At 52.5% G+C, this 14,361-nt stretch overlaps 1 protein-coding gene across 2 annotated transcripts in view; it reads left to right on the top strand.

Annotated features, from left to right (window-relative positions):
* Positions 1-12,800, top strand: part of BICD2 (BICD cargo adaptor 2) — a 53,662-nt gene extending 40,862 nt beyond the window's left edge. Inside the window, exons 3-8 of one of the 2 annotated variants that reach the window (XM_036855532.1) lie at positions 2,758-2,910; positions 4,721-5,155; positions 5,794-6,801; positions 7,055-7,206; positions 8,581-8,791; positions 10,688-12,800. In XM_036855532.1, the coding sequence (XP_036711427.1) occupies positions 2,758-2,910; positions 4,721-5,155; positions 5,794-6,801; positions 7,055-7,206; positions 8,581-8,791; positions 10,688-10,693 (1,965 nt within the window). In that variant the 3' untranslated portion in view covers positions 10,694-12,800. Of the gene's footprint in view, positions 1-2,757; positions 2,911-4,720; positions 5,156-5,793; positions 6,802-7,054; positions 7,207-8,580 lie in introns of both variants that reach the window. The other variant, XM_036855531.1, reaches the window with a different exon arrangement.
* The last annotated feature ends 1,561 nt before the right edge of the window (positions 12,801-14,361 follow it).

The raw sequence follows: 14,361 nt of genomic DNA, 5'->3' as shown, positions 1-14,361 counted from the left end.
CAAGAAAAGGCAAAATCCACAGACTGAAAGCAGATTGGTGGTTGCTAATTGGTGTGTGGTTTCTTTTTAGGGTGATGAAAATGTTCCGGAACAGGTAATGGTGCACAACTCTGAAGAAGCTATAACCACTGAATTGTACACTTTTAGTGGGTGAACTTCATGGTATATGAATCATATCTCAATAAAAATAACAAAGACAACTCCTGTGCAGGAAGACTGCGCAAGGGTTCAGCTCAGCAGAGGTTTCTGGTGCAGCCTGGGCATACAGGTTCTGGGGTGCAGAGGGCTTTGGCCTAGGCAATCAGGCTGGCCCGTGGTCTTATCTCTTTCTGTCTTCTTTCTGTCCACCTCAGGACCACTTGTTTTATTGAGGGGAGTTGTTAAGTTTTAAATAAAGCCCATTTACATTGTTCGTGACCAACAGCTCCCACCCGCTGCCCCTGTCTCACCATCTTACCTCCTGTGTCCTCCCATACTGAGAGTAGGCAGGTGGTCTCAGCAGGTGCATCAGGCCAGAGTGGGCTGAACCACAGCAGGTGGGGAGCAACCAGCTTGCCTTACACAAAGTGGATGCAGCAAGCATGTGTTCTTATATTGCAATCATTGTGTTAGGACTCTCCAGAGAAGCAGACCAATAGGGGTGTGTGTGTGTAGAGAGTGAGAGATTTATTGTACGGAATTGGCTCACTCAGTTGTGGGAGCTGGCAGATCCAAAATCTGTGGGTTGTGCCAGCTGGCTGGAGACCCAGGGAAGAACTGATGTTGCAGCTTGAGTCTGAAGGCTGTCTTTTTTTTTTTTCTCAAGGCCTTCAACTGACTGGAGGATAAGGCCCACCCACATTATGGCACGTGATCTGCTTTACTCAGTGGGTCTACTAATTTAAATGTTAATCTCATCTGAAAGATACCTGAATGGCGACATCTAGACTGGTGTTTGACCAAATATCTGGATGCCAGGACCTAGACAAGTTGACACTAAAATTAACCATAACAGTCAGTTGGGTGGTAAACAAGGGAAATGGCCAGAGTCGAGGTGTATGCAGAACTTTGTTAGGAAGCAAGTAAGTATATGTTTCCTCCCATTGCCACTCACATTGTTATTTTGTTTATTTTTGCCTAATAGGAGTTTTGCTTTCCGGGGGCCTTGCACTTCTCCAGTCAGTAACTTGGTGTCTGTTTTTTCTGGTGTTGACTCTTGGATACCTCCTTGGGTCACTTATTGAGAAGACTGCATTAGTCCATTTACTGGAGATTTTGGTAGTAAGCGTTTGTCAGGAGTGCTTGATACATATAATGACTCACTCCCCTCTCTGTTGCTTTCTTGAACTTTTTTTCTTATTGGTCCTATTTCATTTTACCAATCCAACATTGCTGTTCTGTGTGTACCTATATGGAATCTTAGTGTATGCACGGATGTGATCACAGGAAACCTCAGCACCAGCAGAGAGGCCAGTGTGCTGGGTGAGGAGGACAGGGTGAGCTATGGGGCCCAGTGGGTGATGGCGCTTCTAGCCGAGGGTCCAGGTGGGGCGGTGTTGGCGTGGGGGGGGGTGTTAGATCTTTGCAGGCATGTGGGGGAAGCTGCTTGGAGCGTTGGGAACAGGGATGTGGGGAGAGATGGAGAGTTTGTCTAGGGGATGATTCTGCCCCCATGGGACACTGGCCATGTCTGGAGGCAGTTTCAGTGGTCACAACAGGGGTGGGGGCTGCATCCAGTAGGCAGGGCTCAGGTTGCTGCTAAACATCCTACAGTATACAAGATGGCCCCAGAATGTGGGCCAAGGGACCCAGGTCCTGGCACACGGCACATAGTAGCAGCCAGTTGAGAATTCCCAACAGTCTTGATTGCACAGTTCATGCCAGGTCTACACTCGCCTCTCTCCGTGCATGATGTTTGAATCCTCAAGGCACCTCGGAGGCAAGAACTCTTTTTTTAACAACTTTATTGAGATAATTCGTATCCCTTACAACTCACCCACTTAAAGTGTACAGTCAGTGGATTTTAGTATATTTGCAGATTTATGCACCATCCCAAATCAATTCTAGAATATTACATCATTCCAAGAAGAAACCCCATTAGCAGCCACTCTCCATCCCATCTTCTCCTTGCCCCCCAGCGACCACCCATCTGCTTTCTATCTCTGTGGATTTGCCTATCCTGGACATTTCATGTAAGTGGAATCATACAATACAGTACATGACCACTAATACCTCTTCTTTTATTCATGTTGTTTTCAAGATTTATTTGTGTTACAGCATGTTTATCTCATCAGTTGGTGGACATTTGAGTTGTTTCCACCTTTGCTATTGTGAATAGTGTCTGAACATTTGTGCACAAGATTTTGGTGGACGTGTGTTTTCCTTTCTTCCGAGTGCATGCCGAGGAGGGGCATTGATGGGTCAGATGTTAACTCTGTGCTGAACTGTTCGAGTAGCTGCAGACTGTTTCCACAGCTCTGCATCACTGTACATGCTACCAGCAGCATGTGACAGAGGAACTACTTTGAACCCCATTTTACAGATGAAGAAACCAAGGGTCAGAGCAGGCTGAGATCCTGCATTGTTCACTGCCATACCTCACAGCCCAGGGCCCCAGCTCCTCGCCAGGTGGCCACATCGGGCACCATAGCAGGCCTGGGATTCCAAGTCCCAGCTGCATGGCCACTACAGTGGGCCTGGCTGCACTGAGCTCCTTCTGCCCCAGGGGTGGTGAGACCAGCTAGGGCAGGCTGCTCACACCTGCCTTCCTCCTGGCAGATCAACCAAAATGTAGAGATTCAGCGTGGCCGCCTGCGGGATGACATCAAGGAGTACAAGTTCCGGGAGGCCCGTCTGCTGCAGGACTACTCGGAGTTGGAGGAGGAGAACATCAGTCTGCAAAAGCAGGTGTCTGTGCTCAGGCAGAACCAGGCAAGTATCTGGGCTGGGCAGGTGGGACAGGTAGGTTGGCTCTGGGCCACGGCCCTGGCCTAACCCTCACTTTGCTATCTCCGTGGTCAGGAGGCGTCTCACCTTCCTTCCACACACTCAAGCTGAGGGCCGCATGCCACTGTGGACCAGGGGTGTGGCAGCAGGGCCCAGCCGCTCCAAGATCAGAAAAACAAGGCCTTTGGCTGTTTTGTTGGCTAGCAGTTGGGCTAGACAAGGTGTTCCAGCCAGCAAAGATGAAAAAAAAAAAAAAAAAAAATGGAGGTGATAAAGAACCCCAGAGTCTGGGTGTGCAGCTTCGTCTCCTCTCAGGTACTGACAGGAGACTAGAGATGTCCCTATGCCCTGTGGGACCCTAGAGCTGTCAGCGCACCCACTTCTCCCACTGTCTCAGGTTTGCCAGCCCCCTTTGACCCCCATGTGGTCCTGGACCTTGGGGTGAAGCCAGGTGGGCCTTGAACAGTGTGGAGATGTCCAAGCTGTCATATCATGCCCTCGAGTAACACCGCAATGGGTGGGATGAGTAGGATCACTTCCACCTGGGACAGGACAGGGCAGGAGGGTCACCTCTACCCAGCTGTGATAGGATGGGGACAGAAGGATCATCTCCACCTATGAGAGGACAGGGGCAGGAGGGTCACCTCCACCAGTGAGAGGACAGAGACAGGAAGGTCACCTCCACTTGTGATGGGACAAGAGGGTCACTTCCATCTGTAACAGGACACCCAGGCGGTCTTGGGCACTCAGGCCCCTCAAGACCTGACCCTACCACCTAACTCTCCAAGAACCACAGCTCTACAGGGTGGAGACTGGGGGGACCTTTATTCCAGGAACCCCAAACATCAGGGACCTGAGTATTTAAATCCTGCATAGGAAAGTGTGGGCCCATGTGTTTATGCTGACAGCAGAACCTCTGTGACTGTTACAACCAGCAGGGAGTGGATCTCCTCCCAAGAACATAGGCACAGGAGCTCCTTCTCTAGCTGCATAGCAGGCCCTCTGTGATGCTGTGCTCATCTGCAGTCACACACAAGCATCCTGAGGAGGGGGAAACCAGGCCCTGGGTGGCACGTGGTAGAGTCTGGCCCCTCCCTGGGGTTCCCCTACCCCAGGCCTTGACCCACAGAGACCCTCTTGGTCCTGCCTCTGAGTGGTTTGTTCCTTGTTTCTTGCACACATATTGCAGGATAATAAAATTTTTTTTAAGTTGCCCATAGATCCTAAGTACCCACATCAAGCATTGGTTTCTGTCTGCTCTCTCCTTGTCCACCTGCAAATACTGTTTGAACAGGCATGACCTTGCATTCTGCCTCTCTCACTCCCACTCCCACTCGGGCCTCTCTCAGTCTGGGTGGTATGTGCAGCTGAGGCACATCCCACTTCAGTGGGAGTTTTAGTTCCTTCGTCTTGAAATATGATTAGAAGTAGTGGTCATATTGCACATCTAGATACATGTTTTACATATCTTAAAATATTTAATCAACTCTTAGTGCTATTTAAGTAGTTTTAGAATTTAAAGTCAGTATACACTTGGCAACATTTTAAGTCACCTGACAAATGGGCAGTGTGGATGTGTTCTGATTTCCGTGGCATCTCTGGTGATGAGCAAGTCTCATGCTTCTGCACTGCTCATACCACGTGCACGTGTCCCAGGCGTGGGCTGACCATTTCCTGCGTGCACCTCATGCCTGTAACCCTCTCAGCATCCATGTCTTCCCAGCTGTGTAGTCAGCACAATGGTGCGTCTTCCCCATTCCTCAGGCATAGAAGAGTGTTGATCTCTCTTTCACAGGTGGAGTTTGAGGGCCTCAAGCATGAGATCAAGCGTCTGGAGGAGGAGACCGAATATCTCAACAGCCAGCTGGAGGACGCCATTCGGCTCAAGGAGATCTCGGAGCGGCAGCTGGAGGAGGCGCTGGAGACGCTGAAGACAGAGCGGGAGCAGAAGAACAGCCTGCGCAAGGAGCTGTCGCACTACATGAGCATCAATGACTCCCTCTACACCAGCCACCTGCACGTCTCCCTGGACGGCCTTAAGCTCGGTGATGACGCCGAAGCCCTGGCCAATGGCTTCGAGCACGGTGGCCTGGCCAAGCTGCCGCTGGACAACAAGACCTCCACGCCCACCAAGGACGGCCTCGCTCCACCTTCCCCCAGCCTTGTTTCTGACCTCCTCAGTGAGCTCAACATCTCTGAGATCCAGAAGCTTAAGCAGCAGCTAATGCAGGTGAGCGGGTGGGTAGCCCCACCCAACCCGGGTCTTGTCACAGCCCCGGGCCTTGGGCCCACGTGCACCATTCCCACCTCCACTCCTGTCCCCCATGGTGTTGGCCAGACCTGCTGGTCACCAGGACAGCGCTTTCCTGACACTTTGTCAATGCTATGCACCTTCTTTTACTTACATTTCTTTTACATAGGTAATTCTGTATTGTTAACCTAAGTGGAATTGCAGCATTATAGGTGGAAGGTGCCCAGAGAATTAGGTTTCTGGTTACAAGTTTGGGCACCACCAGAGGTTTTCTTATGTCCGTCTGAGGTCCCTGCGTGTAGTTTCCCATGCTGTGTCCTGTAGACACGTCACGTCAGGGTTTCCTGCCCCGACTGAGCAGAATCCCAGGGTCTGCACCACAGCCCCTTGGTTCGCTGCGTGTCTCTGAGGAGGGACTCACCCAACCCCGCAAGCATCTGGTCAGGGGGAAGAGCCATCATAGCCCCACACGTGACACCTCCACCCGAATTTATCACAGAGAGGCTAGCAGGGTGATGGTCATGGCATGGATGGAGTCACTACTGGGACTGTCCAGGGGTCCTCTGAGCTCAAGTACTCCTGTGGGCTGTTGACGGGCCCTTTCTGTGCCTTCGCAGATGGAGCGGGAGAAGGTGGGCCTGCTGGCAACGCTGCAGGACACACAGAAGCAGCTGGAGCAGGCCCGAGGGGCCCTGTCGGAGCAGCAGGAGGAGGTGAGCCGCCTCACAGAGAACCTGAGTGCTCTGCGGCGCCTGCAGGCCAGCAAGGAGCGGCGGACGGCCCTGGACAGTGAGAAGGAGCGAGACAGCCATGAGGATGGTGACTACTATGAGGTGGACATCAATGGGCCTGAGATCCTGGCCTGCAAGTACCGTGTGGCCCTGGCAGAGGCTGGGGAGCTTCGGGAGCAGCTGAAGGCCCTGTGCAGTGCACACGAGGCCAGCGAGGCCCAGCACACCGAGGAGAAGGGCCGGCATGAGGCCGAAAGCCAGGCGCTCACTGAGAAGGTCTGCCTGTTGGAGAAGGCCAGCCGCCAGGACCGCGAGCTCCTGTCCCGGCTGCAGATGGAGCTGAAGAAGGTGAGCGACGTCGCAGGCGAGACACAAGGCAGCCTGAGCGTGGCCCAGGACGAGCTGGTGACCTTCAGTGAGGAGCTGGCCAACCTCTACCACCACGTGTGCATGTGCAACAACGAGACGCCCACCCGTGTGGTGCTGGACTACTACCGAGAGGGCCCGGCTGGCGCCGGCAGCTGCAGCCCCGAGGCCCGCGGGCGTCGCTCACCTGTCCTGCCCAAGGGGCCGCCTGCCGCAGAGGGTAGGGCCAGGGACAGCAGCCCCTCACCTGGCTCCTCACTGCCCTCGCCCCTGAGTGACCCACGCCGGGAGCCCATGAACATCTACAACCTGATCGCCATCATCCGTGACCAGATCAGGCACCTGCAGGCAGCCGTGGACCGCACCACAGAGCTGTCGCGGCAGCGCCTGGCCTCACAGGAGCTGGGCCCAGCTGCGGACAAGGACCGGGAGGCACTCATGGAGGAGATCCTGAAGCTGAAGTCGCTGCTCAGCACCAAGCGGGAGCAGATCACCACGCTGCGCACGGTGCTCAAGGCCAACAAGCAGGTGTGCATGGCGCTCGGGTCCAGCAGGGGTGGGCACGTGGGCGGGGGGTTTCTCACCCTCCCTGGCCTCCTGTCCCGTGCTGTTCCTGCTACTGAAGGAAGGATGTGAGAAAACCTCACCTCAATGCTGTGGGGAGGGGCTGAGGCCTTTGAGAGGCCCCAGGGCTGGCTGGGGTCTTGGTCTGTGGCACTGAGGCAGCAGACCCCTCCTGACGCCCCTCACCTGCCCGTCTTCTGCATCTCTGACCCCCCAGACGGCAGAGGTGGCCCTCGCCAACCTAAAGAGCAAGTACGAGAACGAGAAGGCCATGGTGACCGAGACCATGATGAAGCTGCGCAATGAGCTCAAGGCCCTCAAGGAGGACGCGGCCACCTTCTCCTCACTGCGTGCCATGTTCGCCACCAGGTAACGCTTACTGTTCCTTTCGCTGCTCAGCAGCCCAGGAGCCTGGCCCTGTGGGTAATTCCATTTATGCTGTGTGAAAACCCAGGGGCCCAGTTTTGTTTCCACTTTACACCTAGGATGAGAAAGTTGGAAGCAGAAAGCTAAAAGAGTAGGTCTTATGGCCAGGCTGGAGACATGAGCTTCAAAGGAGAAATGGGCAAGTGGGCAAGCCAGTGATAACAAATGAGTTTGCCCCCAGAACTTGGTGGGAAGTTCGTGTATTTAGAAGGAAGGTTCCCCTCCCAGCAGGGGCGGGGTCCCAGTGCTGCCCCTCTGACCCTACCAGTTAGAGTTTGTGGGGGTGGCGGGCAGTGTCTTTCTTTAGGCCAGTCCTGTGGTCAGGAAGCCGGGCAGGTGCAGAGCTGGAGGCTGCTTTTGGGGCCCGCTTCTGGGTGTTTCCCTATTCAGAGAGGCATGGTGCCATCTGCTGGCCAGTGTCAGTCAGGGTTGGGAGGCTGAGGCTCTGGGTTAAACAGGGTTGAAACTGAGCTCAGGACCTACTTTGCCTTGTGCCAGGGTGCTGGGCACTCCCTGCATTTCAACGATGTGGGAGGAGGGGGCAAAGACAAAGAAAGAAGCTTCCAGGCCTCTCTGGAAGCTTTCTTTCCTCCTGAGCAAAGTGCTTGGGAAAGATCTCACAGTTAGTCCTCAGCACATAGTATGTTGACCCTTGCTTCCTCAACTTGTTTTATTTAAAAGCCTGACTTCTCAGATGGTGCCAAGATCACAAACCTCGGGGCAAGGGTTAAAACTTGCTGATGGTCCTTGGCCTTGGTGGATGGGCGTGTAGGGTGGGTGTGCCCACCATCCCCTTCACCCAGGCCGCACTCCCTCCCTCAGGGACAGACCCAGGGTGGGCATTTCTCTCCCAGCTCCTTACCTAGGTGGGGAGCATGTGTCACAGCTCAGCAGATACTAAAATAGGGCTGTTTATGACATCCACATGTGCTTTTCCCAGGCTCTGGTTAGCCATTTGTTCTAGACTTACTAAGCACCTACTGTGTGCCTGGGCTATTCCGGGAACAAGCCAATTCCTGCCCTCGGGTTTATCCCCACATCCTGAGAGCCAGGTGATATCACACCTCCAGCCCGCTGCCCCTGAGCCACCTGGAGGCCTTGAAGGGCAGCCACCACCTCCTTTAGTGAAAACTGGCTTCAGAGAGCCCCTCCCAGAGAAAGCCAAACTTCAGAGGGGCACATCCTCTTCGTTTCTAGCCCAGTGAGCAGATGGGGTCTGCTCACCTTCTGGAGCCCTCAGTATGGGAGCCGTGATCACACACGCTGCTGGCTCTCCCAGGTCCTTCAGCCACGCTCTCGCCTCTCGCGTCCCCGCAGGTGTGACGAGTACATCACACAGTTGGATGAGATGCAGCGGCAGCTGGCAGCTGCTGAGGACGAGAAGAAGACACTCAACTCGCTGCTGCGCATGGCCATCCAGCAGAAGCTGGCGCTGACCCAGCGGCTGGAGCTGCTTGAGCTGGACCATGAGCAGACCCGGCGAAGCCGTGCCAAGGCCACCCCCAAGGCCAAGCCTGGCACCCCGAGCGTAAGTCACACCTGCGCCTGCGCTAGTGACAGGGCTGAGGGTGCTGGGCTTGCTGCCCAGGTGCTCTGTGGCGAGAAATATAACGTTTACTGCGATTAGGGCCGCAAGGGTACACGCTGCAGCTAACCTGCCGCATATCACCTGTCCGCTTCACCTCAACTAACCTGGCAGCAGCGGGACCATGGTGCTGGGCTGGTCTTAACTGTGACTAATGCACAGAGGGAAGAGTTTGTCAGAGGCAGCCTGCTGCTCCACCTGGATTCTGCAAGCTTTGTGTCTGTTTCTCACCCCTCGGGACCACCCCTCACAGCAGCTGCTCTCTTGGAGGGGTGGTCAAGGTGGGGTTGGAGCCACGTGTCCTTGCAAAAATGTGGCTTCCCAGGGCCCGGGTGCCATTGGCTTCCACTGGGAGGGGCAGAACTTGCATTGAAACTTGCATGTTCCCTGCATGTGTCTAATGCAGTTGTACTGCCCCGGCACCCAGAAACCAGTGTTAGAGGTTCCAGCCTGAATCCCAGGTGCAGCCTTGGAGGACACTCTGTGCTTGGTACAGATTACGGAGAGAATTATTTTGTAGTTTGTGCAGCATCTCGTTACAGTTCATATTTGGGACAGAATTACAGAATTCCTTCCCCTAAACCCAGAGGAAGAGCAGCGCTGTGGCCCATTTCCTCCAGCCCAGACGTACACGTGCACTGGGCACCGGTCATGCTCAAGAGGCACAGGCATACCTAGCCACACCCCAGGCCAGAGCTCAGCAGCCTCAGTTTCTCTTTCTGAGATTTGTACGCTTGTCTGGTGGCCTGCAAGGTGACAAATCATCAGGCCAAGGCTTGGGTTTTTTCCAATGAGAAAAACTTCCCAAGTGCCTGGCCAGACCTCTGTCCTCACAAGAAGCCCATTCTTTTGTACTTAGAGTGTCCCCAGCTTCCAGTTAGATTTTTTCACTCTCTGCCCATTATCAGGCCTTCCTCTCAGGGAGCTTCAGACTACAAGAAACAGGGCTGTGGAAATCCCCAACCTGAGCTTGAGTTACCAGCGGGCCAGGCTGAAATGAGGGACTGGGTCCCACAGCTATTAACTGAAGCCCGGCCTGGTGTGGGAAGGGAACCTTGAATGGACCCAGGGCTAGTTTCAGGATTCACGGTAGGAGGAATATGGTGCTTGATCATCAGTGCAATTCCAGAGGTGGTGACAGGCAGGAAAGGCAGCCATAGTACTCCCCCATGCTCAGAAGCTGCACCCACACCAAGAGCTTTGGCAGCCGAACTTCTGTCAGTGTTTCTCTCCATGTCATCCATGGGGCCCACCAGCCATGAAGCTGCAGTCTCCCTGAATAGCTCTTTGCCTCCTCTCTCTGAGGCCCAGAGGGGGAATTTTCATTGTCCCTGCACACAGCTATCTACCCCCATTCCACTCTTTCCCTTAGTTCCCAAGCATGTCTCAATTCCCACCAGATGCCAGGTGCTACCCAGACCAACTTGGGTTTGGCAAACTGCGGAGTGAAAATATACAGGATGGACCATACCTGTCCCTTCTGTGTGCCTATACCCAGCTCCAGGCTGTTTTGCAGATGGGATGTCAGGTCTTGGATTCCCCTCCCACTTGAGAAGATGTCAGGCCATCTCCCCTCCGCAAGCAGGACTTCCAGGGGCATGGCTGCCTGCTGGCGCCGCATACTGCTTCTGCCTCCTTGCCAAGCCTGGCACACAGCTTCTCTCCATACTTGTCAAGTAAAGGGTCTTCATGAGGTACTCGGGGCCAGCGGCGCCCCCTAACATGTGCAGGTCTTCTCTGCTGCCAACTAACACACCCATGCCCTCACAGCTCGGTGAGAGCTTTAGTTGTCTGACGGGTGACCGGTTCTAACGTTTTCTTGTTTTCTCCCATTTTCAGCTGTAGAGTAGCTGCTGGGAGGACTCGGCCGCCGGCCCTGTCACACTGCAGCCCCCTCCCCTCCTCTCCCATGGGCCCACGCAGAGGAAGGAAGGGCAGCCTAAAAGTCCACTTAGAAACGTTTTTGGATATGCTACTGCAATTCTTTTCAAAATAGCATTCCCCAAGTTTTTAATGGCAGAGGAAATAAAAGCTTTAATGTTGAGATTGCCACCAGCTGCTGCTTGGAAAGGCCTTTGTACAGGCGCTGAAGAACCTGCTTGGACAGCGACCACCAGGCTTGCTTAGGAACCCTCTAGAAACACTCACCACTGGGGTCTCCCTATTACAGATACTCCTTTTTTACCCAATCCACCTGTGCACTTTTGATATTTTGATATTATATTTGCTTCCTTCATCCCTGGCGTAGAGACCGTCTCAGATGCCGTAGTCTGTCTCGTGGTCCTGTAGCTCCCAACGGTGTGTTGATCTGATATCAGCACATGGCACAGATGTGTCCTCCTAGCGTGTAGCTCTAGACTGTTTAGGTGAAGGCTTCAACTTGGTAAGGAGCCCGGCTAAATGTATCCACGCTGTGGTTCAGCAGCCTTTTAATTATACGGCATTGTGGTTCATGTTTGAAATTACAGATTTTAAATGCCATGTTCATTAAGAAATCCAGGGTATTCGGATTCTGGGGTTTTTCATATTGTATTATTATTATTCTTAGGAATAGTTCAATGTAACAAGAAGAAAACTTGACCTTTGCTCTGGTTAAACAGTAAAAGGCACTTGAAAACAAAAAGATAAATTATTGAATGAGTAGTATTACCTACAAATTCCAGAGTTTTCTGGGTTTTAGGACATTGTGAAGCATGACTGATTAACAGAATTTTATACAACTGTACCAGTGAAATTCCAAATTGGAATTGTTTTGTTACTCTGGTTGTTGTGCCAAATTGTGGTACACTTAGAAAATTCTACAGTCGTCGATTTTTAGGGTGTTATATTTCAACGCCTTTTTGTTAGCAATCATTGCCAGCAGTGCCTTCATCAGTTTAGGGAGGTGTCCCAGCATAGTTTATTCTCTAAAATGGACAGTGAAGAGCTAGTTGGGAATGTTGAAGGCCAGTGTGGACCAATCAGTGTGAACAGGTGCACACCTTCTAACCTGACCCTGGGCATCTTCATTGAGGGAAAGAAAACAGCAATTGTGCAAAATTCTGTTAGTCAGTGATTCTTTACTGTGCAGATCCTTGCAAATTCAGGGGCTGAGAAAACGAAAGTGAACACAAACCTTGAGTGTGCTTTGGGAACCAAATGGACTTTATGGGACAAGCTAAGCAAGCTATGTGAACAACACGCCACGTTTGTGAAGAGTGGGGCGGGTGGCAGGGGAGCCGGCACCGCCGGCCTCGTGCATTGGGGTGAGGGCTAGCCATAGTATTCTTTGCAAATGTGAGAGAGAGACATTATATATCCTCTTGCTTGGTGTAACTAATCACTGTTAATTTCAGGAAACAGAAGTCACTAAAGCTCCTTAGCAAACCAGACCTGTGTCCTGTCCTGATTTGCTGAGTGAGGTTGTGCAAGTGGTCAAATTGGTACTCGAGGAGGAGGAAGAAGAAAAAGTGTCCTCTCTCCTCCAAAATACAGGACAAATTATAATAATATAAGTAGCAAGAATAGAAGAATTCTGTTTCCTGGAATAAGCATTTTTATTCCTAGTTGTAGGGACCCCTATTTTTACCTTCTCTTACAGTGTTGATTCATAAGAAATAATGTTACATTTACAAAAACTTCATCTGTACGGGGTATTTATTTGCAATGATGTCTGTGTACTGTATTTTTTCTGTGCATTACCTTAGTGTCAGAATGTTGTCTTTATTTTAAGATCATATGCATGTTCTCCTGCCAAGGAACCTTTACACAGACCCAAACAAACAAAAATGCCTTCAGATTCTGAGAAAATGAGGCACAGCATGGAAAAGGAATAGGAAGGAGAAATCAGTCACAACTTGGGACACAGAAATATGGCGCAAATGTCTGTAAAGCCAGTGCACATAGGAACAGTGGGCCTGGGTAAAGGGTCACGTTGGTAGGACCAGTAAATAAAGAATAATAAAAAGACAAAGCACAAGACTTGTTCTCTGCGGCTGCTCTGACCCCCTGCTCCAGATGACTGTGGGTCCAGCAATGCACTATAATTCCAGCACCTAAAACAAGAAAACCAGCCTATCATTAACCCTGGTGGTGGAAACTGGAAGCAACCTGGGGCCCATCTCAGGAGGCATGGGGGGAAGGGGAGACAGGGGACGCCTCCCGTGACGGGCGTCAGGTGTCATGAGCACCCAGCAGCGTGGCAGTGAGAGCACATTGCCTTTGCATTGTACTGACCAGGAAACAGAGATTTGCATGACGAGGGATCCTTTGCCCTCCAAACTCTTGCTCTTTGTACCCAGGAATGAGTAGGTGCAGAGGCAACAAGAGTTACTTGTTTGTCAACACAAAACCATGTTCACCTGCAGGAATGTGTTCAAGGCACGCTGAGCCCGTCCCAGTGATTGCTTGTGAGTGTGAGCATAGGGTACAAATCATGTCTGAGGGAATAGGAAGTCTTAGGGACAGTTTGCCACCTCTCCTTCTGATGGTCTCAGTCAGGCCTGAGTGATTTCACCCAAATCTCAGGGCTTCCCTTGGGGAGGCTGTCTGAGGTCAGGATCCTGCCACCCTGGCATCTCCCCAGGACCCCTCCCTCCACCTGGAGTCTCCCTTGGCTTCATGGTCACTGAGAGGCCCCTCCTTCTGACGATCCCCACCCATCGCACTTTAGTAGCGTGGACCCATGTTCAGTTTGAAACTTTCTTTCCAAAGAGAATTGTTTTTCTAACTCAGGAGCTAGAAGGAGTCTTCTTTCCCTACTGGCCTGTCATCCCAACAGACCCCTGGAAGAGGTTGGGAAGAGAGCCTGCGACAGATCTGGAGGAGACCCCCAGGAGGAGGGGGCGTTGGCAGTGAGCTGAGCAGGGCAGGCTCTTTTTCAGGTGGGGATACCACCCGGCCCTTGGCCCAGTCCTGCTTTTTGGGTTGTTTGATTTGCACAAGCACATATGCTGAGGCCTTCCCTACCCCTCAGTGTGCTTCAGGTCCTTGAACATGTGCTTCTTCAGGAGTGGCAGGCTCCTGAGTGAGTGGGGTCCTGGGGAGCCTGTGGGAGGGGGCGGTTGGAGCTGAAAGGCTTTCCACTCAGTCTTCCTTTCCGAGAGGGAATGTCCCCATTCCTGCCACCTCCTCCATCTCCCTGCAGTGGTTTTCACCCCCACACACCCAAGCAGGTTACCAGAGCTGGAAACAACAGCGCCAGCTTGGAGACACTGCCTTCTGCCTTTGGGAGCTTCCTAGGAAAACAGATATGCCTTCGGTCTGACATCACCTGGTGTGGAATTTTGGCAGGGATCAGATGCCATCAGGTTTGCCTCTGTGTTCACCATTCATTTGTGCCCAGACAGAGCTGGAAGAGTGATGTGTTATCATTTTGTCAGATTTCTTGTGGGAAAGCACACTGGGTCTTGTGAGTTCACCTCAGTCATCCATGAACTTGCCTTGGTAAGCCTAGGTCCCTGGAGCGGAGGCTCCCTCCTCCCCGCCACCCACCCCCCCCACACACACAGAGCTTCTCCTAAGCAAATGGCAAT

Source organism: Balaenoptera musculus, chromosome 6 (genome assembly GCF_009873245.2).
Source record: "Balaenoptera musculus isolate JJ_BM4_2016_0621 chromosome 6, mBalMus1.pri.v3, whole genome shotgun sequence".
Classification (NCBI taxonomy): Eukaryota; Metazoa; Chordata; class Mammalia; order Artiodactyla; family Balaenopteridae; genus Balaenoptera; species Balaenoptera musculus.
Note: the sequence above shows the minus strand (reverse complement) of the source record. Positions and strands in the feature narration are given on the sequence as shown.